Genomic DNA, 20,924 nt, shown 5'->3' with positions numbered 1-20,924 from the left:
AAATACGCCAGTTACAAAAGGACAAATACTGTATGACTCCGCTTATATGAGGTACCTAGAGTAGTCAAATTCATAGAGACCAAAAGCAGAACGGTAGAATGGTGGCTGCCAGGAGCTAGGAAGAGGGAGAATGGGGAGTTACTGTTTAATGGAAAGAGGGATAGTGGTGATGACTGCACAATGTGAATAGGATTAATAACACTGAACTGACACTTAAACATAGTTAGATGATAAATTCTGTTACGTATATTTTACAATAAAAATATTTTTTTATTTTTTAAAGTATGAATATATATTTTTCCAGACTTCAAACATGATTAAAAAGGTAAGGTTAATCCTTATTTCAAAGTAAACAAGAGAAAACAATCCTTAAAATGTTGCAAAGTCAAGGCAAAACTGAAAAGGATGGCAGGGCCCTGGCTGGTGTGGCTCAGTTGATTCGAGCAACATCCAGTACACAAATAGGTGGCAGGTTCAATCCCTGATCCGGGTGTATGCGTGAGGAAAAGGATCGATGTTTCTATCTTTCTCTTTCTCCCCCTTCCTCTCTCTAAAAATCAATTTTTTTAAAAAAGAAAAAAAAAAAGGCCCGGCCAGGCATGGCTCAGCTGGATCCAGGCGATCAGGGTTCGATTCCCGGCCAGGGCACATGCCCGGTTGTGGGCTTGATCAATGACTCTCTCATCATTGATGTTTCTGTTTCTCTCTCTCCCTCTCCTTTCCTCTCTCTGAAATCAATAAAGATATATTAAAAAATAATAACAATAAAATAAAAAGAAAAAAAAAGGACGGTAGGTATTTTTAAAACCAAGAGAATTAAAGATGTGTAAAGTAAAGGTTTAGAATTCCTTATGCCATCTGTCACTGCCCTTCCATCCTACATCACTATTTCTAAAATACCAACCATGTTCTATGTATCAGTGAGAAGCAAGCCAAAGAAATCAGTAACTAGTTGTTGGTCAATTAGGTACTTTTTATAAAGCAAATATTTCCAACTTTCATATGAAACCCTAATTTTCTAGATAATATAAGGTTGATCAAAATCTACTTTTAATGGACATATATCTGAATTGAATAATAAACACAGAGGGCATAGCAAATATAAAGTTAATTTCTTTTAAGAAGCCAAAGCATAGAAGGAATGATAATTTTATACTTCCATATAACTAAACAAAGAGACCTAACTTTCTATGTGTTTTACAGCTGGAGAGGACTTTAGAAAATACTGGGAACACCCTTTCATTTTACAAATAAGAAGTAAAAATGTAAACCAACGTAGCCAAGGTACAAAGGCGGTTAAAGCTAGATGAACTCAAGTCTAAACCTTCCCATACAATAATGCTCTTTGTACTATATTAGCTTTCTCCATTGTCCAAGTTTTATGTCCCCTTAAAACTAGAAGTTCTAGGAGAGAGAAAGGTCATCTATTCCTTCTTGTCACAGCCCAAAGAAAATACAGTGTTCTACCATAATTCTGCTAAGAGGCTGAATACTGCTTATAGGTGCTTCAGTTCAGAAGCTGAATTAAAAGCTGCAGACCATAAGAATATAGGATTCAGTTTTATATTCTCTACAATACAGCTAAAATAGGAAGGACTTTGTTACCTTGTTTTTATTACTTAAGAATATATGGTGATCCACTTTTCCAAACTGAAGTCCAACACAAAGTACACACTGAAGTCCATCTTCTGGCAAATTATCAAGATGTACAAATCGATTGTATATTTTATCTATATTTGCCTGTAGTTTTTTTAAGAGGCAGCACAGAAAAAGAAAACCACAGCTGAAGTGTCGAACATAGAACATAGATTAACAGTAATTTAATTTTAAAATTAGTACTAAGGTTTCCTTTAATTTCTAGCAGGTGAACACATAAACAACCAATGTTTCTATCAATTAAATAAGTCTAGGAAAGCACTTAATGCAAAACTCACCTCTGGCTCATTTTCTTTAATCAAGGCGGTAAATATAGCTTCCTAGGAAAACAAAATGGAATAAGGTTGAAGGCAGATGACCTTTCTCGTTCAAATATTTAGTCAAGATTTATAATAAAATAACATTTATGAATAATCATTAAGCACTGTTTCATAAAATGAAGAGTTGGCAAAAGTTCCATTACTTCCAAATCTTTCCTTCTTCCTAAATAGGTTATGTAAGTCCCACCCTACCCATACGCCTAATTTATCCTAATCTCCTAAGTACATTAAAGATTAATAATGTGGTACCATTTAGGGAGGGCACTCAAACTCATACAAGGAATAAGAGATTTAATTTAGCAGATAGTAAGAAAATTCAAATTATAAAACAAAAAGTTAACTAAGCTAAGTAGGGGATGAGGAAGAACAAAGATGTAGGCTATTAAAAAAAAAACAACTGCACAGGGTAGTAAGTGTACAGCAATTTGGTGCTGCCAAATTATAAAGAGGCCAAGAGTGGTATGAGACAAGAATGTCAAAGCTAATGGAAGGCTTACATGTACAAGAAAGGAACTTTATCTTACGAGACTACGGTTCTTAAATTTTTTTCTCTTCAATACTACTGACGTGTATAAAACAATCCCAGCAATTGCATCACATTGATTCTCAATAGAAGGCTTTTTCAAATTACATGCATTTCTACCTTGCTCTAGATATTCTATCTAACATCTCTGCCTTGTGCCTCTTAGCATTTGATAGGAGGCCATACAGAAACAATGAAGAGTTTCTAAATCAGTTAAATTTTAGCAGATTTGAATTTTATGTCATAGTCTCATGACTTGTGGAGAAAAGTTTTCAGAGAAATAAAACTGGAGATAGAGCCCTGGCCAGTGTGGCTCAACTGGTGAGAGGGAAGTCCCATGCACAGCAGGGAGGCTGCTTGATTCCCAGTCAGGGCACATACCCAGGTTTTGGGTTCGATCCCCAGTCGATGTCCGCGCCCCCTTTATAGAATCAATGAAAAACATATCTTTGGGTGAGGATTAAAAAAAAAATGAAGGTAGAGGATACAAAGAGCTACTTTACTTGGAGGTTTTCAGAGGTGAAGCAATGGTGAATGGGATGAACAGGGAACAAACTCCAGGGATATTTAGAATTTAAAAGAGACAAGACCTAGTGACGAACTGTTTGTAAGAAATGAGAGAGAAAAAATTAAAGATAACCTCTTGAATTCTAGTTTGTATGACAGATAATGACAGAGATAAGGGTCCAGACAGTAGTACAAATACTCAACAGACAATTGTTAACTTTTTCCCCAATGGAACATCCACGAGGAAGAGGATTCCCTTAAGATGGAAGGAACTCTAAAAAGGTGGGAGGGCAGGCTGTGGAGGGACAGGAAGAAGCTTTCTCACTGTCCGAGAGAAAATGTGAACCAAACAAGAAAACTAAATCATATAACAGACTACAATAAATCTAATAAAAATTTAATTAAAATGATGGTATTATTTACCTCGTCTTTTACACTCATGTTTTCAGGAGCCATACTTATAGAGAGTTGATTTCCATCCACTGACATTGGGAAGCAGGTATAAAATTTTACCATAGAATCTGCAGATTTCTTATTTATTTCTATAATTGCCTTTTAAAACAAATTATAAGAATGAAAAAATGTGTTATTTAAGTTATTCTTCTTGAAAAGATTTAATACTTTGGAGTCAAATAAATTGAATAACTTAGTAAATATTTTTAAGATTAAAAAAATGCATTCCTCAGAAACATGAGGCCGATAAATTCAGAATATTACAACCATAAGCAAGAAATAATGAATAACTGAACTCATAAAGCAACGCTAAAAGGCAACATATATTTGTTTATAGTTGTAACTTTTAAAAAAGTATCTTTATGTCATTTGTCTACTTACTGAAATTTTAAATATTTTATAGCATAATGTGGATATGAATCCTTTCCCATATTACACATATATTTCACTTATTTCCATTTTGCTTGTATGTTACTTTTACAAATGTTTAAAATGTTTATATAATTGAATCTGATACTTTTTGAAATATCAAGGAAAGTATTAAATCTCCAAATAGTTAATACTCCTGCTCAGCTCTAATCAAAAATGGACAGATAATAATCCAGATCTTCTATATTTCTATTTTGTACTTAATCTATCTACTTATAGATGTATTTTGGCATATGATGTAATGTATTAATTTTAATTACTTGCTCCCAGATTCCCGTAATTTTCTCCTATTTCAATGTATTGTCACAGAAAAATTTTTATATTAAAAAAAAATGCATTCCTTTTTATGCTTGTCTGTCTCTAAACATTACAAATAATCTTTTTAACTGCCGTACTAAAATATGATATACATATCAAAGTTCACCCACTTAAGTGAACTTAAATTCACTTAAGTTCAATTAAATGGTTTTTAGTATATTTACAAAGTTGTGCAACCATACAAATAATCTACTTTTAATATGAAATTGCATATAATTCACTTGTACCAACCCTCCTCTCCTATCCTGTTTTCTTAAGCACACCAGCTCTGATTACCATCAAACATATATCCTACTCTATTCTCAAAGATCTCTAGTGATCACCGATTGTTTTCTATTGTAAGAACACTGCTTCCCACCAATCTAATGTCTTGTTTCCACTATTTAAACTTTCCTGAAATCTATCTCACCTTCTATAAAATACCTTCCATAATTCATAACAATACTTTTTTTGTTTTAAAATTACAAAAGCGATACATACTTATCATAGAACATTTAAAATATACAAATAAACCTAGGTTGTTCTACGTACTGATAACATCATTAGTTTGCGTCAGAAAATGATTACTTCCCTTTTGAGTATGATTTGTAAAACAGCAGAAATACTAGTAAAAAAGTGCTCTCAAAATTTTATAGGTCATTTAAAGACCTATATTAACATAATAAAAATGGAAATTTTTCTATTAACCTAAAATTTTGAGCAAAACTTTGACACATTAGTAAGCCATTCCTCCCCATCATTAAAACTGTCTCATTAGAATAATGCAAACTATCTGTGTTTTATATTTTAAAAATTCCTTAGTTTAAAACAGCTTATTTTGAGGTACTGCTTTTCAACTTTTTGTGAACTTAATGTTTTTCAAAATGTGCTTGCAGAGAAGAACAGCTGTTATCAACTCTTACCTTTTTATGAGATGATAAAATCAAAATATCCTTTGTATCACCAAATGGTTTTACTAGGTTGTAAACTTCTTCTGTAGAATATCCTCTATTTGGCAAATTAGAAACAAGTACCACACACATTTCCTCTGTTTCCTTCAAAACAAATTTAAGAACTGACATTAAAATTTCTTTAACTGCTTTTATATGACCTAAGCTTACACTGCAGATAATTTTATTCAAGTATTTACATTACATTTAGTACTAAAACTGATCAATTCCGAAGGCTGGTCTGAACCTCAAATTTAAACCAAAACAAAATGCAAATTTCCTCTCTTCAAGTACATAGACTAATTTTAGCATACCACCTGTCATCTAGTCAAGGTCTTTAATTCTCTTTTTCAGTAATGGTCTAAAAACACAAGTTTGCCTGCCTCTGACCACAACTTCTTCCTTTTAGTTACAAATCCTTTTACCTTACTGAATAAAATAATTACTCATAGGCAATATAAAAAAGCTTACCTAGTCTTTAGCATCTTTACCCTATAACCCAATCCCCACTAAAGTTAATACTTTCTTTTCTGCATTTTCTTCTCTCAGATCTATTTTATTCATCAAGATGACTCATCAGCGCCAATATTTCCTTTAGTGGATGTTGGGGAAATCCCCAAAGGTATACAATAGTAAATTTGGCAACTTCTGACTTTTCTTTTGAAAAAAAGGTAGGAAGTTATAATTTTCATAAACCAGATGAGAATGATTTTAACTAGTACATCAACTGTGTTCAAAAATGGTTCCTTCTAAAGTGCTTTATATGTGAATATAAAATACTCTATTAGTGCTTTAAAATATTCTTCCTACAACAAAATAGGAAGACATAATACTTACTACATGGAGAACAGATCTACCAGTCAAAAGTAAACTTATGTTCAGCACCTGAATGATCTCAAGATCTTAACCAATAAAATCTAAATTATTGAGATTTTAATATATTCATAATGACAGATGTAACCACAGGAAAACAATAAAGTGGACTTTATGTCCTTCAAATAGAACTGCATACCCCACTTGCTCCTCTAAAAACACAAAGAACTACTGGTATTCTAAATATTAACACATCACCCTGGCTGGTGTGGCTCCGTGGTTAGAGCATCAGCCCATGCACTGAAAGGTGTTTGGGTTCGATTCCCAGTCAAGAGCATGTACCTGGGTTGCAGGTTGGTCCCAGCTGGTCAGAGCATGTGCAGGAGGCAACCAATCATTCACACTGATGTCGTTTCCGCCCCCCCAAAATCAATGGAAAAAATATCCTCGGGTGAGGATTAACAAAATAATAATAAAATATTAACATATCTATCCTTTGCCTCTAGTTAAAAAGAAAAAAGGATTTCATAAAATTCCATTGGTTCTATTTTGACAACTTGTTTACTCAAAACACCATTTTGGCCCTGCCGGGCGTGGCTCAGTGGTTGAACGTCGACCTAGGATCCAGGCGATCGGGGTTCGATTCCGGTCAGGGCACATGCCCAGGTTGCGGGCTAGGCAGCCGATCAATAACTCTCTCATCATTGATGTTTCTGTCTCTCTCTCTCCCTCTCCTTTCCTCTCTTTGAAATCAATAAAGATATATTTTTTTAAAAAAACACCATTTTGGCCTAACGTTTTATTCTCAGTGAAAAGTAATCCTCATAAACATGTACACTTACTGATATTCTGTTCCTAAATTTTTGGGACTTACTCTGCAGCTCAAGGCTTTTTAATTCAAACCATATTTTTAAAGTAAAAAAATAACTGGGATTTTTCACCGTGCCAAATCCTGTACATTTTCTACATAGGTTTATAGTAAAAGAAAGTATGTTTCATCAAAATTTCTTAAGCTTTAAAAAAATAAGCAAAATATAAAAACTGACCTTGTTAACTGTTTCATTTTCTGTGACCACCAAAGCAGCTTCTTAAAACACAAAACAAGAATTCATGCACATATATTTTATTTATCAAGATGCAACAATGTATTAAATAGTAACTACAAGAAAAATATATACAACTGACAAAAGAGCACAGAAGTAGGAAGTAGTACAGAATTAACCACGGCTTTTAAATAATATATTTAGTTTTATCCCAAGAACAAAATTTCAGAATAATCAAGAGACAGGGTGAACATCTGAATCTTAATATTCTTAATTTCACTTAGGTTATGACCCTGGTATTTAAAAATATACATATATACATACAAACAAACAAACACAACACAAAAAAATACTTTATTTTCTTAAAATTTTAATTTTCTATCTTTAGAATAAGAGAACAAAATAAAATTTCTATTGGCCTACCTGAAACAGTTGCTTTAGCACTATTTTCAGTGGCTTTGACTTCCATGCTGGTCTTTATTTCAGAGTTTTCTGCATGAAACAGTCTGCTTTAATAGTCTAGAAAAACACACTAATATAATTAAACTAATGAATCTAAAAAGGAACTTAAGCTAATTTATTTTGTCACTCCAACTCTCTTTAGGATGACCTAATTTAAGTCAAAGCTAATACAAGTTTCTCTTTGAAAACGAAACAATCCCCTTTAAGATTTTTATGCAACAATTTCAAAATACACCTTGAATGTACACCAAGAGGATCTAAATGACAGTATTTCAAGGTTACCTGATACAGTCACAGGTTTACTGGCATCTTTGTTTTTGACAATGCCAGCCTTTTTGACTTCTAGAGACTTCTTTCCACTGGATTTTGCTGTCAAAAGCAAAATTGAACCATTATTCTAAGGGTCTGTTTGGTTATTTAGTATGTTTCATACTAACATATTAGTAAATAAGTAGTGCAAACTTTATTATAAAAGCAGTTCTTTTCTATATATTTCCATTTATTTTCACTATCTGTTTACCAATAAGACTTAAAGCAAACTTAAACTGAGATACAATTTTTGTTGATGGCCATTAGTGAGACACAAATTTAACCCTCAGGTGACAGAAGCACATTATAATCACACACACAAAAATCATAATTTATAATTGCTACAAAGGTTCTTTGCATTAGTCTATTGGAAAAATAAACAGATTATGTTAAACATGTTACATTTATTTAAAAAGCATTCCATTTCTTTATAAAGAAAATACATTCTTATGTAAAGAAAAAAATCTTTACAGTAGCAAACACCAGAACTGTACAAGCTAGGGAAGGTAATATGAAGTGACTGCTCTAAAAAAATAAGGAAACAATGAGTATACAATTTGTAGGGGGGAATGGCAGGGCAGCCTGCGATAATACAGGGCGAGGCAAAAGTAGGTTTACAGTTGTCCCTTTGGAAAACAATACAATAATTAATAAATGATACAAGAATAAACTGTTTCACATACTCACCCCCACCCTGTACAGCTGTCAGAAATGTTTCAACACAAAAACATGTCTACAATGGTAGGTAATGTCAAAGGCCAAAGTACCAAAAATGTAAAGTCCTATATGTTTAGGTTTTAAATATCAAAGAAGTATCTACTAAACTTTTCAAGATGTTATTAGGCACTACAAATTATATAAATTTAAAATTTGTTTGTTTTATTGTTGACAGTATTACAGACATCTCCCAACTTCCTTCCCTTCCCCCCCTCTTCCCAGGTCCTGCCCCACCCCAGGCCTTCACCAGACTATTATCTGTGTTCTTTGATATCACTGTATTATATTCTTTAAGGCAGATTAAGAATATACTTAAAATGGGGGCAGAAAGAGACTTTGCTTGGGGTGATGGGTACATGATACAATGTGCAGGTGATGTTTTATTGTGTTGTACAATTGAAACCTGTATGGTTGTGTGAACCAATGTCACTCCAATAAATTTAATTAAAAAAAATAAAATAAAATACAGTTTGAAGTAGGGAATATAGTCAATAATATTTTAATTACTATGTATGGTGTCAGGTGGGTACTAGACTTACTGGGGGGATCGCTTTGTAAGTTATATAAGTATCTACCCACTATGCTGTAAATCTGAAACTAATACAACGTTGAATGTCAACTGCAAAAAGAACATACTTAATAACACCTCTCCCTCCCGAAAGTCTTACCTGTTTTGATTGAAGCTTTATTACCTTTAGCAGCTACTGTTACCACAGATTTAACAGAACCTGTTGATTTCCCTAAATCACAAAAAAGTAGTAGTCAAAACTGGTTTATTTAACTACTATCAACAATCCCCAAAGAACCTCACAAAGAACAAATATAAGAGCAGTAGGCTATGTTTTAATCAAAACACAAAATGCTATCACCTTTGGGTGCATAGCCATTTTTAAAAAAACCTCACCTAAGGATATGTTGTTGTTGTTTTTTAACTGACTGGGTTTTTTTAGAGAGAGAGGAAGGGAAAGTGAGAAACATTGATGTGAAAGAGACATTGATCAGCTGCTTCCCATAGGTGTCCCCACCAGGGATTGAACCCACAATCTAGGTATGTGCCCCGACCAGGAATCAAACCAGCAACCTTTTGGTGTACAATGCTCCAACCAACTGAGTTGCCAGGCCAGGGCAACACAGGCCATTTTTTAAATCTAGCAATGATAATAATACTTTCAGGAAGAAAAACACCACTGAAGCAAGAACTCGAGTATATAAAAATAGCATTCAGGGAAGTTAAATAAATCTCTGAATGTGTGGATCAACTTTAAGCAAAATTACTAGCTGCAAGGGTATAAAAAATAGTCCCAGGTAGCTTTTAATGGTTCCAAAAGCAATTATATTTAGGGCCTCCTTGTTCATGCTTCCTTGGCCCCCAGTTGATTGAAAAGCATTAAAGAACACCTACATCATGGTCACGCCACAAAAAGATTACTTTGACTAATTCCTAGTGGGCGCTATCTGAACAGGAGTACTTACATTGCTCTGACCTTTCTTTTTACATATGCATCTATTACTGTTGATTCTTTTCCAGAATGATGTTGTTTATAAAGACTATGATTATCAAAGGGTCACTGAAAAGATCACCACAGAGTCAAAATCCTTTCTATTCAGAGAACAACAGGAGGCTTAGCTCTGAAAATTAGGATTCATAACAACTAGCAAGGTAATATGAGGAAAAAGCCCAGATCAGAAGTCAGGAGCTCCAAGTTGAATTCCAAGTTAAGTTGTGAAGATGTGGAGCATTAACCAATTTTCTGTGCATGTTTCCCCATTTATAAACAAGGGTGGTAACTGCCATAATTATCTAACAGAGCCCTGTGAGAATATGATCATGCTTAGAAAAGTTATACAAAGGAAAAGAATTCTTGACATCCACAACAATCAACTGAAAATAGTTTACAAATCCACCCTTTATAATCAAAGACAGACCTAATCTTTGCTCAAAAAGAGCAATACCGATCATTATAAATTGTCACTTAACTAGTCATTGAAAAGTTTTGTGTCACATTGCAGTAACCTGAGCCCTAATGAGCCCTTAAATTATTTCTTTCATATATCTTGGTTACTACAAGTCAATTCAGTTTACTACTACTAAAGGAGAGCAGAATGTAAGGAAAAAATATCTAAAATTAATTTCCAACAGTTGAAAGGAGCTTTAGCTCCTACTCACCCAAATCTCCAGCAGTGACTTACATAAAATTATTATCAAAGTAATATCAAGCTGTTTGCTAAATAAATGCATCTTCAAAACAAGTTTTCTAGCCATCCCTGATACCCTCAGATTACTGCTTCTAAGAAACTATTATATGAACATTCTAGCTCTGCCACGAATATGTGCCAGTCCAATGCTGCTTCCTTTCCTTTCTACCATTAGAGTGAAGAGTTTAATACACTGACCTCTATCCACTCAATTAACTGGCATTTAGCAGAAATGGGAGGGAAAATAGAAAGAAAGATAATGCTAGGGGAAAGAGAAAAAAATTAAAAATTATTTTAAAACCCACGATAGCTCATAAAAACTGCAAAGAGAATATAATTTGCAGTAAATTTATCTGGACTATTTTTTGTAAAAGAAAGTAAACAGAGAGAAGACCTCAATAAAAAAGAGGGAAATATCTCTGATACCCATCATGAGAAATAGTTTCTCAAATTATCTTATTTTCATAATTACTGCAAGGAAAGAGCATTATCTACTAAATCTCCTTCCTCAGAATTTCTAGATGACTATAAATTTCAAAGATTAGTATACACTCAGCACCTACTATTTCACATGAAATCCAACACTACTGCTATATCCTTCTTAAATGATTTAACACTAATATATCTAGAATCTTAATTTAAAAAAATACCTGAAGATTTATTCACTTTGGCTACAGATGTCTTGGCTTGTCCAGTTTTGGCTAAAATAACAAGAAAAATATATCAATAATACATTACAAATAATACGCTACAAATAAGATTTAGGAAAGAGCTAACCTGGCAATGATTTTGAAAAATACTGCAAGAAACATCCCTATACTCATCTTTGTATACACTTGGAACTGTAGGTAAATTCTTAGACACAAACTTACTGAAATAAAGGCATAGATTTAAAGTTTAACAATTAACATTAAATTGTCCTCCAGAAAGGGCTTCCCCATTTCCACACAAATATAGTATGTAAAAGAAGTTAATAATCACTCCAATCTGAGATAGAAACTGGTATGACAATTTTTGTTGCTTTAATTATGAGTAAAGTGTTAATTTTCATGTGTGTAATTCATCTCTATGATTTGCCTATATCTACCAATTTATCTTTTGGGTTGTTGAAGTTTTTCTTATTATTTATTAGAGCTCTTTATATATTAGGAAGGTTAGTTTATATCACACAGGTAATATATATTTTTTAAAGTTATACAAAATACTTATTAAAAAAATACTTTTTATGCAGTCAAATGTCTCCCTAATAGAGGAAGGACGTTCCTCACTTTGAAATTTAAAACAAAAAAACCTACATTTTCTTTCAGTACTTTAGCATCTTATATATAACATTAAATCTGACCCATCTGTAATTGACAGTATAAGTTCTTTATTTATAAAAAGTAGATAGTTAATGAATAACTGATCTTTTTCCCACTAACTTGAACCATTACCATAATGATTCACTGATATTCCATGTTTTAGGGAATATTTCTTCTGTCTTACTGATCTTCTGTTAACCCAACTATATGAAACTATTCTGAATCTTTAATTTTATAATATATTTTAATATCTGTTAGTGCTGGTCCATCCTAATTACCTGTCCTTTGTATAACTCTGACTATTCTAAATAAATTTTTTATATATAAAAGTATCAGCTTATAATCAGCTTACATGTTTTAAAAAAATCTTATTGGTATTTTACTAGGTTCATAATATTTATGTTTTAATACATGAAAAAAAGGCAGATTCTAATGCAGGCTTTCTATCTAAAAATGAGCCATTTTTTCCTTTAATTTCTCATTTTATTTTATGCCTCTTAGTATTTTAAAGTTTTCATAGCTTTTACCTTTTTTATTATTATAAATGGAATACATGGAATATTTTATTAAATTACATGTAAGTTGTTATTCTTCTTATATAATAAAGCAACTAAAAGCTTTTTTTATTTAGAGAATTAAGATGACTATATTTAACAGCACTGTAATAATTATCTTGGATTTGCCGTACATACATACATATTTTCAAATAATTATGATGTATCTTGCTTTCCAATTTTTATGCCTCTCGACCTAGAGTGCACTGGCTACTGGCTATTATATTTAGAATAATATTTATGTAAACTCAAAGAGTGATGAGCATTCCTTGTTTTGTTGCCAACCTTAATGGGAACACTCTACTGTTTCATTATTAAGCATATGCTGGCTTTTGACTTGATATATGTATATATGTTTCTGTGTATAGGAATAAAAGTATAAAATACACAAACACACTATCATATTAAGAGGGTAGTTATCTACTTTAAGAACTTTTTTTAATGCTAGGAATGAATGTTAAACTTTACTAAATATTTTTTGCAGCATTTATCTTCCTCTAATATGTTAAACTGAATGAACACATTGCCTAATTATGAAACATCTTTATATTTCTGATATGGCCCCTCTTGGGCACAGTATATTATTCCTTAATGTGCTCCCAGACAATATGTGCTAATATTTTACTTAAAAATGTTGTATCAATATATTAATATATGAAATTATTCTACAGTGTTTTAAAAAATATTTTTTATTGATTTGAGAGAGGAAGGGAGAGGGATAGAGAGATAGAAACATTGATGAGAGAGAGATCAATCAGCTGTCTCCAGCACACCCCCTACATTGAGCCCAAAAACCAGGCATGTGCCCTGACAGGGAACCGAACCACTGACCTCTTGGTTCATGGGCCGATGCTCAACCACTAAGCAACACCGGCCGGGCTACAGTTTTAATTTACTATGATATCTTTATCAGCATTTACAAAACTTTAACTCTTAATTTTGAGAAAACTGTAAATTCACATAGAATTTTAAGAAATAATTAGGAGAGATCCCATATAACCTTCACTCAGTTTCACTAATGGTAATATTTTGAATAACTATAGTACAATATAACAAACAAGAAATTGATACAATCTACCATTATCCATGTTTCCCCAATTTTACATGCACTAATTTAACGCATATTTAGTTTTAGGAAATTTTATCATATATTTGTAAATTACTGTTACCAGCAGTCAAGATACAGTTCTATCACAAGGACCTTTCCTACTACCCATTATAGCAACAGCCACCTCCCTCCCTCCCCTCCAACCCTTGACACCACTAATCTGTTCTCTATCTCTATTTTATCTTTTCAAGGATATTATAGAAATTGCAGCTTACATTTTTAATGGCATCAAATTTTAAAACTTCCTGGCATGAATCTTCAAGGCCTTCTATACAGTGATTCCTCAATTCTGTTACCTTTGTTATGTGATCTCTCTAACTGAAGTATATCTTCTGCCCCTATATATTATCTGTTTACACATTCACATTTAAAACTTTAGTCAAAATTTAATGCCCTCCAGAAGCCATCCATAGTCACCTTCACTAATTTCCAGTAACTTCAGTATACTATCCAACTAAACATTACGGAAAAAATAAGATTTTATAAAACCCGATTTTCCAGTCACCTAAATATTAATTTTCCAAAAACTAACTCATCTGTTCTGAATAGAAATCCAGAACACACTATACACCTATCCTTCCAAAAGAGAACATATAAAACACAATTTAACATTCTGAATACATTTTATGTCTACTTCATTTTAGCTTTTGTGTCTTATCCTTCACTACCAAGCCGTTTATTCTTACTAGACTCAAGAGTGTATAATTTGGCAATAACTTGTCTCCACCTTACAAATCCTAACTGGATTAAAATTGCATGAACAATTCATTTAGCTAGACTCATAATAAACGTCTGAAATGCTTTCCTGTGTGTAAAGAAACAACTTTAACCACATGAGTACAATATCTATTTCTGTTTAGTCTTTGTTTACTTTGGCTCTTTCAACAACAAAGGGGGCCAGACAAGCAATCTTTAACATACTTTATGTTTTGACTTGTGGGTTTATTGGGAGGGATAAAGAGAGGTACTGCAAAACTAATGTAAATAGCTATTAACTACAGAATTGTGACAGGTATTCCAGAAGAGGACCCTTAACTACATAGTAGTAAATAGCTTAATATAAGAGCCAATTGGGTCCCTACTACTAAAGCACAATAAATGTTTTCCTAACATCATCTTGCAAGAAGTTTCTAGTAAATTGACAAAATATACTCATTTGGAGAAGGAGTATTAAAAGTAACAACTTACTAGTAGAAGCTGAAGTCACAGTTTCAACAGCTTTGGAAGCATCTGTGTCTTTTCTATTTAAAAGAAGAAAAATTTAGTAAATTCTGTTTTAAAACTTGTAGAGAGATGTAAAGCTTAAATCTAAAAAAGTTTAAAATAATTCAATTTAAACACTATCCAATTTAAGCTGGAGTCAGAGTGATAAAACATTAAAAATGTAGTTGTAAAAACAGAAAAATTTTAATTCACATGCACATTCATTTTCACATATGAAATCATGCAAATCACTTACTTTAAAGTAGATGTTTTCTTTGAATCTGCTATCTTTTTCTTCACCTCTTTGTTCTATGAAGGAAGAATATTTTAAAGAAAAATTTAGTTTCTTTCTCAGTTATAAAAAGCTTTAGAAAATAAACATAAAGAACTTCAAAAAAATTAAAAATCTTCCTATCCTAAAGCATAAATGCATATTATCTTTATCTATTTACAGATAAAAAATATTTCCTTCAATCTGTGATCAATATGGCATAATTTTCATCCTACCTTTTACCACTCATCTGCATCTTATCACTATCTTTTAAAAACATTTCAAATAGTACTATGACATTTTAGATGTCTAACTGCTATCACAGTGATCCAATCTTCCAGCATCTTTTGCTTTGACTACAAAAGCCTCATTAACAGTCTGCTTGTCCTTGCCTTTTTACCCACCCACTTCCCACTCTATTCTCAGTACAGATCTTGCTGTTCCTAAAGACCTTTCATCACACTCAGAGGAAAAGCCAATACTTACAATACCCTAGAGTTTACACCACATGGTCCACCCATCCTGAGGCCCAAATCACTACATACCTCCTCCTCCTATGCTTCTCTACTTCCAACCCCAAGCACCCTCTATCCTCCTCAAGCAAGCTGCATATGAGTGGATCTCAAATGACTCTCACAGTTGCTGTTCGCTTTCTGTAACACTCTCAACCCAGGGAATGGCGTACTCTCGCACCTTCTTCAGGTGTTTGCTCTTTCATAACTACCTTACTGAAAGCTGCACAGTGCCTCATTCCCCAACAAGAGAACTTCTACTCCCCTTTTCTATTTTCTCCATACTTGCTGCTAACAGACATAATATGTATACATTTTTCATTTTCTTTTGGTCTTCCTTTCCCTACCCCTTGAAGTTAAACTCGGTGAGAACAGGGACTTTGTTAACTACTATCTCCAATACCTAAAATTGTGCTTGGCAGTTAGTGAACATTCAGTAAATATATGTTAAATTGATCTGAACTTCATAATAATTGTCATGTTATGTGTACATTTTCTGTTCTTTTTGGGCATCCTTGCCATTTCTTTTTGCTGTGTGGGATTTTATGCCAATCACTTCCCTCACCCCAGTGAGTTAGAAGATATTCATCCTCCTACTTTTTAATTCTATTGGTGGTTATTTTCCATTTTTAGAGAATTTTGAAACTACAGATTTCTTCCATATAAATTTAAAATTTTAGTCCTTACATACCAATTTTTGATGATACATTTAAGGCAAAAAAATTTTTTGTCATTTTAAGTAACATTTTTTGCAATGTTATTTTATAAATATATGCTTATTTCAATTTTATTGCTTAAATGGTTTCATTGCTCATTACCAACCATTTTACATAATAACTTCTCTATTTCTTAATGTTATTTTTATAATAATATTTCAGGGAAGATATATAGATGAAATACTTTATAAACCCATGCATGTCTGAGAATACTGTCCTAGCACACAACGTAGAATTTGACTTGATATAGATGTACAGAACTACAATGAATCAATCTTCTTCCCAATCAACCTTGAAAATGTGTTCCTCTGCTACTTAAGGCTAGACTATTCCTTTTTATAGTTATACTGTTTCTGGCTGGACCAATGTAGGTTGCCCCTCCATAAGTATGAAATTTAAAATCTTAACCAGTATTTAAGTGGTATCCTCTTTCCGTAATTACAATTAAATGCAGTCTGGTTCTCCTAACATGTATCCATGTCTTTCCTTTTCATCATTTTAGGATCTTTAACCTTCTAAATAGACTAACCTCCAAGAAGGTTGGAAGCACATCTGTTTCGTTCACCACTGCATTATCTGCAGATACCACAATGACTGACACTCAACCGATGTTTAAAAATAGCTTTTGATTCAAATGAAATTGAACTCTCATCTGAATTCTGATTGTATCTTTTTGGTTTTATCTCCTTGTTACTCTCTAGATTTTCCATAACGCTCAAACCAGTGCTCATTGCTCCCCAGCATTGTTTTTCGTTTCCATGAAATCTTGGACCTTAGGTGACTGTTTTAGGTTTTGGATATAAAGTCCCCATGAATTCTGCTGAAAACACTAAATTAAAATTTTAAGTCTTGAGGTTTGTGTGTGTTTTTTGCTGAGGGTTAAGCTGTAGCACTATTTCATAATTGCAAAGGTTTGTTTGTTGTTTTTTGGGAAATGTGATTACATTTTCTAAATCGAGGGCTCCTGCTTCTTTAAGGAAAATTTTGTGAGTATGGCCATGTGCCCATTTCTCTGGAAAAAAAGAATGCTTGCTTTCATTGTATTGATAGTGGTACTGCAGAGAATAGCTAAAAAAAAAAAAAAGGACAAGAATCACTGACGTCTAGGCTGGCTTATAATTAAAGAACAAGGTACCTGAGTTTCTGTCAGTGTGTGTAGACCCATACTTTAATCCTATGGGTTTAAATACAGGAATGTAGGAAATTTCTCCCTGTTCTGTAACCCTTCTTTATTGATTCCAAGAAGCAGCAAAATGGAGAGAATGTTCTGTGAATCACTGCCACAGTCAAAGGCAGTTACAATATGAAACATCAAATGCAGGCACTAAAGTTTTTTCTTGGTTTTGACTTCATGTCAAAATTATGATCTGGACCAAGAAAGCTGTAGCACTGCCCTTCTCTTTCCTAGTTTGGGTTTCCAGCCTCTTTTGGACTTGCTCTGGCAGGAAAACTTGATGTTGCCCCCTATGGTTTAACAGGCTGAAAAGATTATATCCATATACTTCCAACCTGAAGAAGCCATAACTGGAGTGTTGTTGGGGGTCCCCCCCAGTCAATCCCTAAACCATCTGATACTTTATCACAACAAGGAATCTCAAGTTAGCCTTCTAAGGCTCCTTCACTGTTTCTGAAAGGTAGATGGGGCTTGTTTTCTAGTTTCCAACGCTTATACTTTCCACTATGCATTTTATTAAAATCAAGATAGTAAATATGGTTGGGCTTGGGACTTATATTGCTACCTTACCAACCCCATCAAAATTCATCCAAGAGAATTATTTTAATCTATTTGAAATACTCTAAGGCTTTAAATGTATCCTTACTCATCTATTTTCCCAGAGTGAACTTTTCAGAATGAAGGACTGACCTTTCTCCCCAGTTCTCCAAATTTAATGATCAGCCAGGTCTTGCTCAAAAGTCACTGGTACAATGTTTCTCCTTTCTATTCTCCAGGCCTACCTAAAACTGTTCTGTTATCACAATAGGCTGATGACTACATGAGTGGTCTGGACTTGAGTGTTTCTCTTCTCCCCTTTCATCAATCTGCTAAGCTTTTTTTGCATTCAGTGTCATTTGCCCCACTATCCGCTAATTTATTCTTCCAGATAAATCTAATCTATCCATTATGTCATATCTCTACTCAAATAATATTTAACTGTCTACAGGATAAAGTTTAAGTTATTAAATTATGCATTTAATTCTGCATCCCCTTAACCTCTGCAACCAGAGGTGACTGTGTGTCACAGTTCTGTAAATCAAGTGTGGGTTAAAAGTCACTCATCATTCCCAGAAACAAAGAAAGAAAATAAAAATGAAAATCTATTTTGCTCTTGATTTTTATTCCTTTTTTTCCTGCTTAGAAGACAGAAACAATGCCAGAAGGTACAGCAACCATCTTACAACTGAGGATGAAAAGCACACGCTAAAGATAGTGGAGGAGAGAAACAAAAAGGCTGGGTTCCCAAAGATTATGGAGTTGCTGTACCAGACATGGACCACCTACCTGAAGATTTCCTGTTATGGGTTAAAAAACCTCTTATTTAATAAACACTGGTCAAAAATAAAAGAAATTCTAAATAACAAAATTGGTAATGACTAGGATTACCACATAACTCATTATTTAAATCAGGACAATGGAAATAAATGGATGGCATGTAGCAGGTATAAACTAGGATGATGGGTTACTCTAGGAGAAAACTAGAAATAAAAATCCTTTCTCCAATGGCAAGTTAAATATTAATAATACATATACAAGTAAATCTAAGAAAGAAATAAACTTAACATCCCTCCAAAAACTACAAGAATGTTATGGAAAAAAACAGAAAACTTGCTGAAGAGATAAGCCATGTTTTTTAACAGAAAAATAGTATTATAAAAACATCAATACAATTTCAATAAGTATTGATTAACCTCCCAATAAAATTTTTCAGAGAACTTAAACTAATTCTAAAACTAATATGCAGGAGTGAATGTTCAGGAGTAAGCAAAACAAATTTAAATAAAGAAGAAAAAAGATTCTACTTGAAAAATAGGCAAATATTATAAATTTTATAGTTATAACCAGTAAAATCACATAGCACTAGCACAAAAATAAATATACTAACGTAACAGAACAGCCTGAAACACATCTATGTATATAGGGTAATTTACAGACATGAAATTAGCTTTTCAAATAAACAGGGGAAAACAAATTAGGTATAAATGATGTTGGGCTAATTAGCTACATATTTTGGAAACAATATTAATCTCAATCACGCATTATATCATGAATTATAGATTTAAGAAGTAATGGAAGTCTATCTTTTTGGCACTGGTATAGAAAAGGTCTTCTAAAACAAGACCAAAAAAAAGCTGTAAGAGGAAAAAACTAAGAAACTTGAGTACACTGAAATTAAAAACTTTATACATGTATACATACAACCAACAGACTAGAAGAAAATACTTCTAACATAAAATACATAACTAGGATCTAGAATAATGAACACCTTCAGATGCAATTAAAAAAAAAAAAAAAAAAGGCAACCCAATAGGAAAATGTGAAAAAATATTATATATATAACTCATGAGAACAGTAACAGAAATAGTAATAATTATATTAAAAATGTTGAATCAACAAACAAGTACTGGCAAAGATGTTGAGAAAAGAGAACCCTAGGACACTGCTGGTGGGAATGCAGACTGGTGCAGCCACTGTGGAAAACAGTATGGAATTTCCTCAAAAAATTAAAAATTGAACTACCATTTGACCCAGTGGTCTCACTTCCAGGAATATATCCTAAAAAACCCAAAACACCAATCAGAAAGAACTTATGCACCCCTATGTTCATAGCAGTGCAATTTATAATAACTAAGATGTGGAAACAGCCCAAGTGCCCATCCGTAGATGAGTGGATAAAAAAGCTGTGGGACATTTACACCATGGAATACTATGCAGCTGTAAAAAAGAAGGATGTCTTACCCTTTGGGACAGCATGGATGGAACAGGAGAGTATTATGCTAAGTGAAATAAGCCAGTCAGAGAAAGACAAGTGCCACATGATCTTACTCATATATGGAATATAATAAGTAAAATAAACTGATGAACAAAACAGACCCAGAGACACAGGAGCATGAAACAGACTGAAGGATCTCAGAGGTAAGGCAGGAGTGAGGGAGTGGGTGGGGAGAGATTAATCAAAGAACTTACATGCTTATATGCATAACCTATGACATGGTATGGGGAAGGTTTGGGGGTGGGGTGGATGCGGGATGGAGAGGATGAATGGGTGAAAAAAGGGGACATCTGTAATACTTTCAACAATAAAGATAAATTTTTAAAAATATGAAAAAGAAGTTGAAATTCAATACAAATCTGGAAAACGCAAGTTAAAACTAGATACCATTTTTTACATACTGCATTTTAAAAGTGAAAACATTAAGATGCTACTGATAATATAGAAGCACCAGTATGCTCATAATTATCACTGTAAATTATTACAGCTACTTTATGGGCAATGTGGTATTATCTATTACAGTAAAACCTCGATATGATGAGGACTAATTCGGGCAAGGGGGTGTCCATTAAAGCCAAAAGTTCATAACATAATA

At 33.1% G+C, this 20,924-nt stretch overlaps 1 protein-coding gene across 6 annotated transcripts in view; it reads right to left on the bottom strand.

Annotated features, from left to right (window-relative positions):
• Positions 1–20,924, bottom strand: part of ZNF638 (zinc finger protein 638) — a 107,685-nt gene that overhangs the window by 18,592 nt on the left and 68,169 nt on the right. For all 6 annotated transcript variants that reach the window (XM_081156943.1, XM_081156939.1, XM_081156940.1 and 3 more), the window contains 11 exons: positions 15,098–15,150; positions 14,827–14,879; positions 11,326–11,376; positions 9,148–9,219; positions 7,736–7,822; positions 7,415–7,483; positions 6,995–7,035; positions 5,109–5,240; positions 3,430–3,558; positions 1,935–1,976; positions 1,606–1,740 (listed from right to left, as the gene is read on the bottom strand). In XM_081156943.1, the coding sequence (XP_081013069.1) occupies positions 1,606–1,740; positions 1,935–1,976; positions 3,430–3,558; positions 5,109–5,240; positions 6,995–7,035; positions 7,415–7,483; positions 7,736–7,822; positions 9,148–9,219; positions 11,326–11,376; positions 14,827–14,879; positions 15,098–15,150 (864 nt within the window). The remainder of the gene's footprint in view (positions 1–1,605; positions 1,741–1,934; positions 1,977–3,429; positions 3,559–5,108; positions 5,241–6,994; positions 7,036–7,414; positions 7,484–7,735; positions 7,823–9,147; positions 9,220–11,325; positions 11,377–14,826; positions 14,880–15,097; positions 15,151–20,924) is intronic.

The sequence above is a fragment of the Miniopterus schreibersii genome, assembly GCF_964146895.1.
Source record: "Miniopterus schreibersii genome assembly, chromosome: 13".
NCBI classification, from domain to species: Eukaryota; Metazoa; Chordata; class Mammalia; order Chiroptera; family Miniopteridae; genus Miniopterus; species Miniopterus schreibersii.
The sequence above is the reverse complement of the archived record's forward strand: the minus strand, read 5'-3'. Positions and strand labels throughout refer to the sequence as shown.